General features: G+C 39.3%; 1 protein-coding gene across 5 annotated transcripts in view; it reads left to right on the forward strand.

Annotated features, from left to right (window-relative positions):
• The window catches only part of NR1H4 (nuclear receptor subfamily 1 group H member 4), a 71,841-nt gene that overhangs the window by 30,528 nt on the left and 24,561 nt on the right, over window positions 1-16,752 (forward strand). For 2 of the 5 annotated variants that reach the window (XR_004646131.1, XM_034773638.1), the window contains exons 3-7: window positions 406-768; window positions 7,677-7,829; window positions 11,516-11,649; window positions 12,990-13,088; window positions 14,775-14,874. Coding sequence is in view for 4 of the 5 variants with exons in the window: in XM_034773638.1 (XP_034629529.1) it covers window positions 406-768; window positions 7,677-7,829; window positions 11,516-11,649; window positions 12,990-13,088; window positions 14,775-14,874 (849 nt within the window). In the remaining variant the exon portion in view is untranslated. The remainder of the gene's footprint in view (window positions 1-405; window positions 769-7,676; window positions 7,830-11,515; window positions 11,650-12,989; window positions 13,089-14,774; window positions 14,875-16,752) is intronic. The other 3 variants (XM_034773654.1, XM_034773662.1, XM_034773646.1) reach the window with 3 other exon arrangements.

Here is a 16,752-nt window from a genome sequence, read left to right on the forward strand (position 1 = left end):
TAACGTGGACTGCTTTGCCTTAATTGTCTGTAGAGCATCGTGTACATTTTTAGCTCTGTAGAAATAATAATCTTTCAAGATTTTCTAAGGAAATAGCAGTGCAAAATATTTTCATTGACTGTAATAAAGTAGCTGAGAATGTTAATTTATATTGAGAGCATCTTTCTATGTATTTGTACAGACCTAGTGCATAGGGGCTTCTGTGACTGGGGCCTCTGGATGCTGAGGGAAGTGTAAATATTATCAAGACTATTTTAGAGTTCTTTATGTTTAGTCAATACAATCTCTAGGATTAGTAAATAATTTCTTTCCAGTATCTGAGACTGATATGTTTAGGAATGGAAACTGTTCCAGTGACTATGGTTTAACAGTACTAATACATATTGTTTCTGCATTATTATGTAGGTGTTCTTACAGAGGCAATGAGTTCTCCAGTGCAAGAGCCAGATGTGTCACCTTATACACAGTACAGCAGTATGCCGTTCCCCCCAGTTCAGCCTCAGATTTCATCACCACCTTATTATTCCAACCTTGGCTTTTACCCCCAGCAGCCTGAAGAATGGTATTCCCCTGGAATGTATGAACTCAGGAGAATCCCCTGTGAGAACTTTTTCACAAGAGAGACAGAACTAGCGGATATACCCGTAGCCAAGAAGTCGAGACTGGGCCACTCCACGGGAAGAGTGAAAGGAGAAGAGCTATGTGTTGTGTGTGGTGACAAAGCATCTGGATACCACTATAATGCTCTGACTTGTGAGGGGTGCAAAGGTAGGACAAAATATGAATGAATCTGTCACAAAATAAGTTGGGGAAATGGATATTTATTTCTGAAATGTCATTTTGTCTTAATTGAAAAGCTCTTTTAAGTGCTTACCCTTTGTTTATCTTTGCATTTGGATCTAATGCACGGTTATTAACTGGCTAGGTGGTAGTATTGTTGAAAAGGATCGGGGGGGGGGTATAGTGGATCACAAATTGAATATGGGTTAACAATGTGATGCAGTTGCTAAAAAGGCCAATATCATTCTGGGTTGTATTAACAGGAGTGTTGTATGTATGTAAGACACAGGAGGTAACTGTCCCACTCTCCTTGGCACTGGTGAGGCCTCAGCTGGAGAATTGTGTCCAGTTCTGGGCACCACACTTCAGGAAAGATGTGGGCAGAGCCTAAAGGAGAGCAACAAAAATGACAAAAGTTTTAGAAAACCTGACCTCTGAGAAAAGGTTAAAAGATTGAGCATGTTTAATCTTGAGAAAAGAAGGCTGGGGGGGAGGGAGGACCTGATAACAATCTTCAAATATGTTAACGGCTGTTCTAAAGAGGACAGGAATTAATTATTCTCCACATCCATGGAAGGTAGGTAGCAAAACAATAATGGTCTTAATCTGCAGCAAGGGAGATTTAGGTTAGATATTAGGAAAGTCTTTCTAATTCTGAGGGTAGTTAAGCTCTGGAATAGGCTTCCAAGGTAGGTTGTGGAATCCCCATCATTGGAGGTTTTTAAGAACAGGTTAGATAAACACCTATCAGGGCTGGTCTAGGTTTATTTGGTCCTGCCTCAGCCCAAGGGGCTGGACTTGAGGACTTCTCAAGGTCTCTTCCAGTCATACATTTCTATTATTCTATGATTATTTTTCCTGGGACACACTGGTAGTTTCATTCCTTTGTGGATATAGAGTACACATTGCCTTACAGCAGTGTTGACTGTCAAAGCAAAAGTATTTGTCCACCTAAACCTATCATCCAGCAATCAATCATCGTCGTTGTCAGCAGCAAAACAAACCATTGATTTAAAATAAGCACTATCCCTGGTCATAATTTCTGAGTTTGGATCAGCAAATATTCTTTAATCTGTAGAGTATTACATTTCATCTCTTTCATTTCTTGAGAAGGCAGCATGAGGATACATTGAGCAGCTGAAAGGACTGGTAATAAATAGTATAAGAGCTTTTCACGTCTATGTTGTCAATTCAGCATCTAATCCAAGTCAGTAGTGACTGAAAGTGGTCACCATCTGATGGCTTGTTGGTGGCCTATGGGAAATGCATGGGTGCAATTAAAAAGCTCTTTCCAGTGCGAGGACTAGTAACAGTCATCATTTTAATATAATTTTATAAGGAATACCTCTTAAATTGATCACATCTCTAAAACTAGAATGAACATTTTAAGTGTGCCCACTGTATTAGACTGGTTTCCAGTGAACAGTGCCTGCACGTGGCAAAAAAAGCCCCTCACTGTTATTAGTGATCTGTTGGTGGTGGTTCAGCAGAGAGGACAAGGACATAGCAGCTGAATAACTCTTACTCCTAGAGGTGGTTCTTCCACGGCACGTTGGTAGGTAATTGCATCAAATAAAGGAATTATCCTTCTCTGCTACATAAGTCAACACTCTTGAGCCCAATAACTTGTGGATGGAACTATGTGTATCTTTTAGAAAAACATCCAGTCTTGATTTAAAGACTCCAAGTGATGATAAGTTTACTACCTCCCTTGGTAAGCTGTTCCAGTGGTTAATTGCCCTCACTATTAAATGGCTTTTACTAAATTAATTATAATTTTTTTACAGCAGTTATAATTAGATACTGTGGAAAAACCATGGTAAAAACTAAAAACATTTTGGGCCAAAGTCATTCCAAGTACAACTCCCATGTAAGGGATCAATGGTCACAGTAAATGTATTCATTCAGGTCTCCTTGTTGATTTTACTTAAATCATTCTGTGAAACCATTATATTACTGTTTTATTGGGATAATTCATTTTGTGTTTTCACTTTTTCATGGCTGCAACATCAGTTACAGAGGAAAGCACAACCCTTGATCAAAGACTGTAAAAGTTGAATTATTTAAGGTTAATGTATTATGTTTCTGCAATAAACCTTAGAATGGCTTAAAGCAATCGTAAGATGATGTGTAAGTAAGAGGCGAACAATTCTGTTTGAAAAGCCAGATAGGATGTTTTAATGGTCTTAGCATTCTGCCTATCTGGTGCCCTTCACCCCAGAGGTGGCTGCATTTCAGTGATACTAAATGTGTGGAGTTAAGCACTTTGGGCTCCTTCCGAATGAAAGGCTGTATATAAAAGTAAGAAATTACTATCGACATTAATCTACAGTTTGAATAGAGAGCCAGTGCTAAGCATGATAGAACCAATTAAATATATCTGTGATACCTGAATACAAACCAATCTATTTATATTCAAAATTTAGAAGAGAATTTAGTGAACCTTGAGTGGTTTACTTATAAACTGAAAGGGCTGCTGACTTTATCTTCTTCTCTCTTCTTTTTTGTGGGGAAAAAACCCATGTTTTATTGGTTCGCAAGAGATTTATATTCTGGAGCTGTGCATACACTCAGTTTTTTGTGACTATATTACTATCCACATACAAATACATGTGAATATTTCTCCTCACGTGGCAAGAAAAAAATGATTTGAAAATCTGATTTTCTATTTATCCCTTCCCCAAAATATCAATCAAAAGGCAAACTAAACAGGATGCACACCTCTTGGATCTAGGCTTATGCTAGAATTCTTTTAAAAATACTTTAAAAATTGAAAACTTCGATGGGACATCTCTGATCCCTAATTGTGCAGTTATAAAATATTACATCATTCTGCAATAATGGCATAATGGTCCATAAATAATGAGACAATTTACAAGTGTTATTACAATGTTTGTGGCATTATATATTACAATATTTTCTACAGTCTATTCCATTGTATCCCCTATCCTGGTTAGGCATTATAAAACCTTCTATAGGTATGTCTACACTGCAATTAAAAATCTGCAGCTGGCCTGTTCCAGCTGTCTTGGGCTTGGGCTAAGGGACTGTTTAATTGCAATATAGACATTTAGGTTTGGGCTGGAGCCCAGGCTCTAGGATCCTGCGAGGTGAGAGGGTCCCAAAGCTCAGGCTGTATCCTGAGCTTGAATGTCTACACTGCAATCAAGCAGTCCCTTAGCCTGAGCCCCACAAGCCCCAGTCAGCTGGCAAGGGCAGCTGCAGCTGTCTAATTGCAGTGTAGACATACCCTGTGAAGAAGCCTTAGAGCACATATGGTCCCTAACTGGAATCTAGAGACCCCTCTGGAAAGGAGTGGTATACAAGTCACATGAATTGAGTGGGGCACACTATAGCATCATACTAGGGTGACCAGATGTCCCGATTTTATAGGGACAGTCCCGATATTTGGGGCTTTTTCTTATATAGGCTCCTATTACCCCACACCCTCTGTCCTGATTTTTCACACTTACTATCTGGTCACCCTACGATCATACTCATTTACTGAAGTCACAAAATCATTTACACTGACAGAAGGGTGGATTATGTACTCTGTCCCCTACAAAATGGCATAATTGATTTTTATTACCTCCAAACTATTCCTGATAATCCTTGATGTATGTCATGTCAAACCACAGATATTTCCTGTTAAAGCCATTCCACATTCAGCTTCTGATTCTCTCTAGAAAGTCAGGGCAGTTTGTGTGGTGATGGAACTCAGCAGTATTCTTTGAAGTGTCAGTAGTCTGACAGTTCAAAGTAGGCATGCATTGCTTGTTCGTTGGGTAGCATTTAGATGACTTGATTAGGAAATAGTGAAGTCAATGGAGTTACACCAAGGTAGAGTTTAGCTCATTGTGTCTCAACACCAGTTCTCAGCAAGCATTCTCCTCATGACGTGACTCAGCATTGTTCAACTCTCATGGTTCTAAACTCCGTGGAGCTGTGCTGGTATAGTATATACACCCTTTTGGTGGATTCCTTTGTAGTGCACTTTTCATAAAAGGAAGAGCTAGAATCAAACTGTGTCCTTTTAGTTGAAGAGGCAACTCCTCTGTTCTTTAATGTCTTGTACAGTATATGTAACATACAATTCACTATTTGGATATTATAGAACTAGTTCATTTCATTTCAAATTCATTTTGTAGGAGAGAGATTGACCACAAACATGCGTGTTTTTATTTTCATGCACCAGATGTCCTCTACCTGATGCAAAACCAAACACTTCAACAGGGGACAGGCTGGGAAAAGCAACATATACACTGAAGCCCCAGTCTCGCAAATTGTTCATAATGTTTCTGTATAAAGCCCAATTAAAGTCTGTGACGATCTGCCTGTGAAGAACAACTTTCAGGACTGGGGCCTGAAAAAAGGAGTTCTACCCATAACTAACCCTAATCACTGTTGAACAAAACATATTTGTAGTTTCTAAATGAAGCTAGTTGTTGAGATTTTGCAAGATCAGATAAGGTTAGGCAATTTGAAAATGTAAAAGACACCTTATTTTTAACCCCCTCACACATTGTCTCCCCAAATATCTTGTCTGATTTGCCTCACATTGTCCCAAAAAATTCTCCCTTAGCACAAGATCACACACATGACATTTCAGTAGGTTTGATTTAACTCTGTAGTTGTTATTATTAAGGAATATGTGTCAAAAATTGGGCTTGTAGTGGAGAACTAATTGACATTACTAGGGAGAAGACTATCTAGAGAGAAAGAATGTCACTCCATAATAAAAATGAGAGTAAGATTGAAAATTATGCTTTGCCAGAGCAGAAAAACATTTTGGATTTTTAAAATTGTTTTTCAGTAGGAAACATTCACAGTTCTAAGTTTTGTTTGTTTATAAATCTCACTGATTTGGCATCACTACATGTTGTCAATAAGATGCATTTGCTAAAGCTTTTGTAATTCTTTACATACAAATAACAACTAATAAAGTGTTGCCTAGATCTTGTTTATGCTAGCCACAATAACAGCAATCTGATTTATAATGGTCATAAACATATTTGCATACTTTTGAATATAACTATAATAAATGATTTTCTTCATGAATTGCAGCCTTTAAATAAATTGTTTAAAATAAAATTGGAACATGATCTGAAACAAATGCAACTGCCATTTAACTGGCATTGAAAATCTACAGCTTAAACCTAGACCTTTTCTTCCTTCCCTGACCAGTATATGGAAATGTGTTAAACTCCATGTGAATGGCAAACAAAAATAATGTCTGGGTCTGACTGAAAGTTCCAAATAATCTGCATTTCAAAAGAGGTTAGTGTCAATCAAGTACATTTGAATGGAAAAAAAAAACTATTCAAAACACACAGTACGGGAGACAGGACTCAAAGAAGTGCCAGGTTTATTATTGCTAAATAGAATTTTATTATTTTTTGTAACAAAATTTTAGGGCTGGGATGGATTATTTAAATTAAAGTTGGGCCTGAGCCCATTGTAATTTGGATCCACAGTGAATTTCTCAAAAATTCAGGGGTATATTGAGCCATATGTGTCCTAATTCAATGCTTTCCAGAGAGAAAACCAAGAAGACAGCCAGATCTGAACTTCCCCCAGAGTTGACTGTGGGTGACTGGATCCTGTGTTTTTGCTCAGTCCCACCTTTAGTGAATGGAAGTGTCAGGCAGAATACTACCAGGGCTGAGTTAGGGTTAGCCTATACAACAAATCAGCCATGTGCCCTCAGGGGCTTCCAGGAGTCCCTTTTTAAAATTCTGCCACCAAACTGATGGAAGAGTTGAGATTATTTCCCATGCCTGACAGAGTTCACTCCCTCTTTGAATGCTGCTAAATCATCCCATATAAAACACAGCATTAGAAAAATACTATGCTTGCAAAGTGAAGCACTACAAGTTCAGGAAATGTTAAAGCAAAGGCTGCCTGTGCAACTTTATCTTTGCCCCCCTAGTAAGTGGTATTAGGCTAATCTTTTATTGCATAGAATTTCACTACATGAATGCATACTGTCTTTTCCAGTAACGCAGTCTGAGTACAGGTTGGACAGTGAATAAGAGCTTTGTACTGAATGAGAAAGGGGTCTGTGGATCCATGATTTTCTTTGGGCTAATTTTTGTTTGCAGTTCTTTACCCCAATATAAACCTGGAGTGAATCCAGGGAAACTAAATTCCACGAAACTTGACTTCAGTGGGACTACTTGTGTGGTTAAAGTTAGAAAAGTGCTTAAGTACCTTGCTGAATCAGGGCCTCAATGTGCCAGATGGGCAGAGTTTAATGAAGGAGGCAGGGGGTTATTGCAAATGAGGGAGGAATCCTCCACTTTAATACGGAGGATAAAAATAAAAATAGTTTGCTGTTTCATTCTGGATGGGCAGGTAGTCTGTGTGACCCTACTTACATGTGTGTACAAGTACTCTAATTCTTGGTAATTGAGATAATGGGAATTCACTCAAATGGGTTTGCTGCCTGCACTCTCATGGATTGTCCTGTCCTCAGAGTCCTTCAAGTGAATTGCAGCCTCATAGTTGTTCATTGGCTATTATCATAGTACTGTACAGTATTGTGTATAATCCTGGTATTTGAACCACAGTGATGGGTTCCAAATTTGGATCTGAACCTTCTCAAGGATCCCAGATATTTGGATGTGGGATTTTAGTTCAGGCCAATGTCTAGTGTATAGACCCACATTATATAATATCTGGTTCTAAATGATATTGCATGGACCACTTAGGTGCAAGTAACTTTTTAAAATAGCAATAATGCAGCCATCAGCAGGTCCAAGTGGTACCAAAAGAAACTGGAATAGTTGCAGAATGTGTTGCATTCAGAGGGTGAAACAGTTACGCAGTCTCTTTTCAAGCTAATCTGTTCCCCTGTTTGCAGTACCTTCTTACACATCTCACTGTTGTTTGCACAGGCTTCTTCAGAAGAAGTATCACTAAAAATGCTGTATACAAGTGTAAAAATGGAGGCAATTGTGAGATGGACATGTACATGAGAAGAAAGTGCCAGGAGTGCCGCCTGCGGAAATGCAAACAAATGGGGATGTTGGCTGAATGTATGTATACAGGTATTTGCATCAAGCAATCAAAGTACTTTGAAAATATATTAAATCTTACATTTGTCTAACTGGGCTGTGTCTGATATGCTGAAGCCTCCATACATATACAAAGATGGGTAAAACCCTCAAAAGATATAGTCTAGCAACTCTGAAGGCATGAACTGTACCATTACAGGCACTGCAGTCTGTGCTCAACAAATCTTATTGAATAGACATGACATACCCATGAATGATGAGATTTGGTTAATGACAGGGACACCAGAGCGTGAAGTGCGTGATGATCTAATGGTGAAGAAAGGACTTTCCCTGCCAGAGTGGGCTGACACAGCGAAAGGCAAGAGCCAAAGGGGCTGCCCAAGTGCGAGGAAAAGCCACTCCAGTGGCTATGGAAAAAGGATGGAGGTGGTGGAAGGCATCAGTTGGAGAAGGGGAGGAATATAAAGAAGTAGGGAATTTTCAGTGCTATGCAGGGCAGAAAAGGAACCGACCTACCCCTACCCACAACCACCTTTTTATGGACTGCCTGCCAGCCCTTGCCAGCCAATTCAATGCTTGTATGAAGTGCTGACAATCAACCAATAGCAGATCTCCTAAAAAAGGAGGACTGCCATTGGCTGGAAGTTGCTATGTGCTGCAGTCCTCCTCTGGAAATCTGGGCTGGCCTGGTAAGGGAGAGCCCTTTTTTTAAATAATCTAATTACTTCTTCTAATGGAGGTATAGAGTTATAGGTAGGATCACCTCCAGAGAATTTGGCTTATAGATTTAAATAATGTTTTATACACCTCTACCCCAATATAACGCGACCCAATGTAACACAAATTCGGATATAACGTGGTAAAGCAGTGCTCTGGGGGGCGGGGCTGTGCACACCAGTGGATCAAAGCAAGTTCGATATAACGCGGTTTCACCTATAACGTGGTAAGATTTTTTGGCTCCCGAGGACAGCGTTATATCGAGGTAGAGGTGTATTAAAACAAAAGACGGAATTCAGGCTGACATCTTATATACATTACCGAGTTCCAGGCCAATGTACTTTAAACATCTGTGACTGCACTACACCCCAAAATGAGGAGTTGAAATTGAATTTCTGGTAGAACTTTAACTATAACAGTAATAGTCAATCCATATTTGAAGGCTCACTCCTAGAAATATAGTGTACACATCTGCATATGCTGCCTTCAGTGAATAGGACTGCAGTTTATTCTATTTATTGATGGCTCCAATCATTTTAGCACATTATAGTGTCAAACCAATTTAGGTTCATACAGGAAATTAATCTACTCTGAGTTTTTAATATACTTCTCTTTTTTAATCTGATCATGAGGTGCTATATTAACTGTTGGCTTTGTGAGAAACAATAACCTCCATCAATATTTGGAATGCATGCAAATATAATATAATTAATCTTTCATTCTGTAAATTGAACAGACTACAAAGATCCTGAGATATGACATATTCTTGTACAATACATAAATACACAAACAAATGCCACCAAAGTGATGATAGCACTCAATGAGTCAGTAAGTGTCATAGGAAAATAAAAACCCATGGAGTTAGACTCAGATTCATTGTTCCACAAATTCAAGAGTTCAGGATACTCTGAGTGACTCATAGCAGCAGAAAAACAACAGATCACAGAAAAAAATAGGTTAGTGTAAATAATACTGATTGAGGACACATGAAACTTTTAAACCGGCTGATCATTTTCTCAAATTGGCATATGTGAAACAAAGACTGACAATAGGTGCTGCCATTTGAATCTTTCTCTGCAATGGAAACACTTACTTTGTTACTGGGTATCTCATGTTACTCATAACTTAAACATAAGCATGTTCTAAAGCACTTCAGTGAGGACATTTTGCAAGTCACCATTTAACAAGTTTCAAAGGAAGGCTGTACTGTATATGGTTGGTTTTAGATCAGGGCTTGACAGGGTGGTAAAGCCTAAAGCTTCTATTTATACATCGTCTTAAGTTAAAGAAGTTCCTTTGAAATAAAAGGTTACCTTGAACTTTGTTTCATTTACTCATACTAAAGCGTTGCAATTATAAACACTGAAGAATTTTGCTATAGCAAAAAAGGGAGGTAAAGTCTTATAAACATTTATGGCCCTACTCACTAAACATTTCCATCTCCTTTGTACATAAACCACAGACACGATGAAATTATTTAACCATCAGCGTCAAATATCTTTTTGTACTTATAGTTGCAGTTCTTTAGCGTGAAACTTCTTTAGAGTTTCTAATTAAAGACTAGAATCTGCCACTCTTATTCCGGCTGAGTAGCACTCCTAGTCTCACTGAAATGGAGCCATTTGTGGAATTAGAGTAAAATGCTGGCTGCATTGAAGTCAATAAGAGGTTTGCAACTAACTTCAGGGGGGCTAGAATTTCACCCCCAAAGTACTACTCAGGATAAGTAAGGATGGCAGAATCAGGCCTTTAGTGTACAAGACACAAAGCAAACTGAATTTTCCCCAGAAAAGAAATAGGACAGATCCTCATCTGGTATAAATCAGTGTAGCTCCACTGACTGCACCAGTTTACATCAACTGAGGATCTGGCCCAGTGGTTTTAGCAAGCTTGCTTTACATCTATGCTTTAGAAAAATAAAGCTAAGATGTTGTAAAAATGAGTCAGTACAATCACATACCTTGATGCCAATTATTATCTGCAACATTCCTATCACTGATATTTTCCTATTTCGAGGTACTATATGTAAGTCTTATTTTAATCATGTAAATTTCCTCTTCTCTCCGTGGTGCGGGTAGGTTATTTTATATAGTGCTTAAACAGGAAATTAAAAACATTCACAACTGAATTCAGTGTTTACATGATATCTTTCCCCACCATCATATATTTTCTGAATGAGTCTCTTTTCCTGTTCTGCATTTTCAAGATTGGAGAGCCAGGCAGACTCCTTGAAAGAAACTCTAAATTGAAGTTCTGTGATGATTATATTCTTAGATCCATACATACCTGCTTGCCTGTTGGTCAGTTTGCTGGTTTTCTTTTGAGGGTTGGTTCTGTTAATTGTTATTATTTAGTAATTGTTCAGCAAAGTCGATGTGCTGGTTGCTGTGCATAATACACCTAAAGATAGTCTCTGCCCCAAGTTGTTTACAGTCTATAAGGATAAATACATAAAGTGACAAATATTTAATTTAAGGACACGATAGACTCTAATCAATAATGAACCCTGGGCTTGATTCAACCTGCTAGTGCAGGGAGGTACAAATTGTGGCAGTTGACCAGATAATGAACTGGATCAGCACATCTCCCAGACACTTCAGCCATATCCTCTCCCTGGCCAGCATGATTCACTTTTGGTTTGTACCAGCTACATTAGATCTGTCAGCAGAGTGGCACTGCAGATGCCTGTGCCCCTTCTAAGTGGATGTTCTGCAAGGGAGGCTGCACCTTAGGTTGCACTAGTAGAAGTTGACTTGGCCCAAAGATGCTTATCATAACATCTATCGCCTGTCATCTATGTATCTGTGTGGCCTAAGTACTTGTATCTAAGGAGAATGCTGACTTCAGAGAATGTCATGCATGGGTAAGTAGTTTATTGGTGTTAAAGGGCAATATGTGGGCATGCTCATGTACTTACTTGGTTCCACACTGGTATGTGTGAATTAACCTAAAATGTCTTTTGGTGTGCGAATCCTATGAACGTATTATTTGCAATGCTGCAGGTTTGTTAACAGAAATACAATGCAAGTCAAAACGTCTAAGAAAAAATGTGAAACAGCCACCTGATCAGACAGCCAACGAAGATAACGAGGGAGCGGACCTGAAGCAAGTGACATCTACAACTAAAATATATAGGGTAATAAAATTTATGTAAATAGTTTGTACAATAATTAGGATGTTTGAGCTACATGCAACTAACACAGTATACTATGGTTACACTGAAGTAATTTAGAGAATCGCCTTATGTAACCAGACACATTGCCTTCAGTATTTGTAGTGTTTACCTATAATTAATGAGATAACATTATTTGAGGATCTAAGGCATTAGTCTACATCAATAACATGTGAAACGATAACTTCTCGTATAGATTCTAGGGGTAGGTCTTGACCCTAACACGTTAATTATGCATGTGTGTGCATATGCACACATTAGCATTCACATTCCACACAGAGATTAGATATATGTCGTAGAAATATCCATGTGATAAACTGCAGAATACACATTAAGTAAGATTTATCACATGGCTATGCAAATTATCCCTGGATATTTTTACGATACATATTTACAGATCTAATCTCTGCATGGGATGAGTGAATTGAATAATTAAGGTTTTACAAATTATCGTGCACCTTTGACCACCTCACCTGCACTCTTCATGAATCCATCTCCCTCAGGACTATTATTAATATGCCAAATCTCTGAGTACCTGCGAACAGTTGCCATAAAAAAATCAGTCTGACAGAAGGAAAAGTTGCTCTTTCTCCCCAACTCCTCCAACACTACCCTCCAAAAAATGCACAGCTGCCCAAAGGCCATGATGGCAATATTCAGTTCTCACCTGCATCAGTGACGGATTTAATTTCGGATACCTTGCTGCCTTCAGGACTAGAAATAGGAGCAAAGGAAAAGCAAGATTTCTGACATTCCAAATGGACCTAGTATTTGCTTCTAGACCTGGAATGTGCGGAGATATTAGACCTTAAAATCATGATATTCTTAGGTATAGAAAAGCAATATTAAGTCATTTTAGAGGCTTTTAGTGCTTCTTTTGAGCCTTACCCAGTTGGGGACACAAAATAATTATGATACATGAGATATAAAAATAGTCCAAACGTTTTTTGAAACTCACTAAAACATCTATTAAATAGTTTTTCTGTAACATAAGTGTCATGTATAGAATATATGAGGGTGTGGTATTGAGGTTTTGGGATGTCCATATAACTCACTAATGGCTAATGTTCACATAACTCACTAATTACCAAACCTGGTAACACTTCCACTCCAAACTCATGCTGGTAAAACATTTATACCGCTCTATCATGGATCCTTTGTTTATATCTGCAGTCTCTAAGGGGCTAGACAGACTTCTCATCTTGTTGACATCCAAGACGTAGATCTAAACAATCTTACTGAAGTAAGAGATGCTAGATCACTTCCAGTTACTGAACTTTATGGGTTTTTTTCTGCCAGTATAGGAGAAAGTAGAACTTACCCCTGAACAGCAGAACCTTCTTCATTACATCATGGATTCGTATAGTAAACAAAGAATTCCTCAAGAGGTATCAAAAAAACTTGTAAGTACACAAATTAATTACTTTTTTGTAAGTTGTCATTTGGGTTGTATGAAGAGACTACAGGGCTATATTATTATTATTAACATTAGTTAATGTGGTATAGTGAGGACTGTTTTTGAACTGCAAGCTATCACTTTAAGAGTGGGAGGGTTTTCTGGTCCCGTTTGCAGTCTACTGGCTCTGTAACATCTGGGAGCAGCTTAAAGCAAGGTGGGGTGAGTTGTGTCGATCTGTTTTAGGGAGCAGCCTGTTTCCTCTCTGTTTTTGTTTGTAAACATTTTGAATTCTAAGAAATAAAGCAACCTTCCAGCAAGGATATTTATGGGTTTTTTTATCTAATGTTTCTGGGTGTATGCTGTGAACATAAGTTAACATTCATATGGAAGTAGCACCTAGAGCCCTCAATCACGTTGACACTGTACAGACATATAGTAAATACAGTCCTTGCCCCCAAAGAGCTTACAGTCTAAAAGAAGAGTTTACAATCTAATAGTATATATCACAAAAAAATTCTGACTTTTCAACAAAAATATCAAATCAAAAACTTCTTTTTTTCAGTTTTTGCTTTTAGGATTTCTCCCCCCTTTCTTTCTCTCCCTTTCTTTCACCACCTCTCTTTTTCAGTGGCAAAATGAAAAATAAAAAGAGCAGGAAAAAGGGAAAAAAAGATAAAGGGGGAAAGGGGAGGGGAAAATGGGAGAAAACATTTTGGTTTCCAAGTTTGAAAACTAAAAAACTTCAGTTTTGTTTTTTTGTAAAAAAAAAAAAAAAAAAAAAATTAAATTAAAAAGTCAATAAGCAAAACAAAACAACAGCAGCAAAAGAGTTTTGAACAAAAAATGTTGACCAGCTCTCCTCAGGGCTCAATCCTCTTGACTTTCCACTATATGGGAGGAGATATGTGGCATATGTGGAGAGCTGGCTATGCCAGTTCTATGTCATTTGGCTGTTACAACCACTTCAGTTGTCTAGTTAAATCAGCTATACTGTCCCTTTGCACTGCTGGAGCAATTTTTTGTAATGGTATGTTTCTTTTCCCATCGTTGTAGTGAATTAATGTAGTAGTTGGCCTGAAACTATGCTACCATTTGCTGCAATTCCATCAGATCTTACAAGCACATAGGGTTGGACCAAATAAATACTTAGACAGGTGACCTCCAAGGAATATCCTGGGTGCTGCAGGCAGTAATGTTAGTTGAGTAGTTGGCACCCTTCCCCTTGAATCCATATGAACTAATATTCCAGTGTAGTACTGCAGGAGGTGCTGTTACACACATGACATGTAAAAAGCAAAGTTCTGACTACTTGGCGTCAGTAAAGATTTCATGCTCTTTTCATAAGTGTAGGACTGTTAACCCTGGTGACCTGGCCAAATTCCAATCTGGAGATGATATTCTGCCTTTCTAAATTCCCAGTGCAGTTGCAACTGAATACAGTGTCTTTCCTCACTTCTTAATCTAAACTACTGTGCAACATTGCTTTGTAGTGGCAAGCAGCTGCCACAATCCACCTGAAATCCTAAAACCCCAAACTTCTGTTTACTTTTATTACCTATTATATTACAGAGATGTTGTGAGGATTAATTGTGTAGTGCTTTGAGATATTCTTACAAAAAGAATGATAGAAGTCCTAAGTGTCAGCTATTATTAACCATTGTTTTTTTTTTTTTTAATTTTTAATACTTAGTTACAAGAGGAATTCAGTGCTGAAGAAAATTTTCTCATCTTAACAGAAATGGCTACCAGTCATGTTCAGGTTCTTGTGGAATTCACCAAAAAGTTACCAGGTATGTCACAATGGACCAAATCTTGCTCCCACAGAAATTAATGGAAAACCTCCAAATGATTTGAGTTGCACCTTGATTGCTATGTATATCTAGGTATGTATAGTTGAGAAGATGTATAAAAGTGTGTTCCATTGTCCCTGCCAATACACACATACCTCAGTTGTGATCTAAAAAACTGAAGCTTTATACTCCAAGAGACTGCTTTGAAAGATGCACACTTAACCAGTTTCAGAAGGAATATCCTCTATATCTATTCAAGGACAAAATGTTCTAGGTGTTTTAGAGTCTTTGAAGCTACTTTATTTTAAAATAATGTTGCAATGCAAAATTTTGCTCCTTAGAATTGACTCTAACACGTTCGAAACTTTATTTTATTCCCTGTGCCCCCTTTGGGTCACTGTCATCCACTGAAGTGTGTGTGCTTAGAACATTGGCTTTAAGTGTGTGGAAGGGATGTTTATTCAGGGTTTGTATTTAGACTCCTTGAATAATGAATCACAGAATCACATTGAAAATGAGATTTCAGTTTTTCAATTCACAAGTGGAAAGGCATTATAAAAATCTAGCATCATGCTACCTCAAGAGGCCAAATGTGTCTCAGTTCTATTAGGTTCATTCTGCGCACATCCTGCCCCATCCTATGTGGCTTCAGGTACAGCACAACAGGCAGAGTTTTTCTGTTTGGGGAGGAGGAGTGCAGAGTATATGCAGGGCATCCATCTCTACTCATGTGCCATGGAATCCATCTCTGTGTGAGGCTCCCCGCACCTTTCTGTGCAGTGTGGCTTGGAGTAAAGAAATGTGGAGGTAGGGCAGTTAGATCCACTGGTCATTAATCCCTACACAAAGGTTTCTTGAGTCCTAAGTCCAGTGCCCCATCCACTAGACCAGGGGTTCTCAATCTTTTTCTTTCTGAGCCTCCCCACCCCACCCCAAACATGCTATAAAAACTCCAGGGCCCACTGATGGTGGGTAGGGGGGAGAGAAAATGAGAGGGCTCTGCGCCAGGTGGAGAGGCTCAATCACAGTCGTAGTTTGACTTCTATATTTGGGGGGACAGGGTTTGGGCTCACTCCACATGGCAGGGCCCCAGGAGGGAGAGCCACCTCCACCCCCTGACTAACCTCTGCAGGCTAGGTTGAGGGGAAGGGCAACCAAAAATTATAACTCAAAGTGGGGGCTCAGCTCAAAATTTTTGAAAACCACTCAGGGTGCAGGCAGGGGTTGGCTAGGGGCTGTGTGCAGGGGGGTGGGGTAGCTCTGGGTGCAGGGAAGGGGTAGCTAGCAGTTGTGTGCCAGGAGTGGTCGCTGCTCCCCAAGGGCTTTGCCGGCAAGCAGTCAAAGGAGGCTGGGATTTGAGGAACAGCTGCAGCGCCAGGCACCAGCAGCATGAGGAGGAGACGGGGAAGCACCACAGCTGCCTGCTCCATGGTACCAGCCAGAGCAGAAGCTGCCCCGCACTGCCCAGTTCCAGCTTTCTGCCTCTGACCTGGCCAGAGGGTGGGGCCTAGGAGCGATCGGGGAAGGAGGAGGTGAGGGGGTGCGTGTGGAACTGTCTATGGGCCTGCCCCACTCTGGTTAAGGCACTGCAGTTTATAGGGGGGCAACTCTGCCCAAGGGCTTGGGGTTTCTGTCCTGTGGGTCACTGGGGCTCATGGACCCACTGAAATCAGCTCGCAACCCTCCTGGGGACTGCAGCCCCCCTGGTTGAGAACCGCTGCACTAGACCATATTGCCTCTCACCTTCATACATGCACAAATATATTTTTATATACAAATGTGTTAAAATTTCATTTTGTCTAGCATTGCCCTTTTTCTCCCTCTGTTATGGGATTATTTTAAAGCCTCTACAGTATTACAATTCCAATTGTATTTTCT

The sequence above is a fragment of the Trachemys scripta genome, chromosome 1, assembly GCF_013100865.1.
Source record: "Trachemys scripta elegans isolate TJP31775 chromosome 1, CAS_Tse_1.0, whole genome shotgun sequence".
NCBI lineage: Eukaryota > Metazoa > Chordata > Testudines > Emydidae > Trachemys > Trachemys scripta.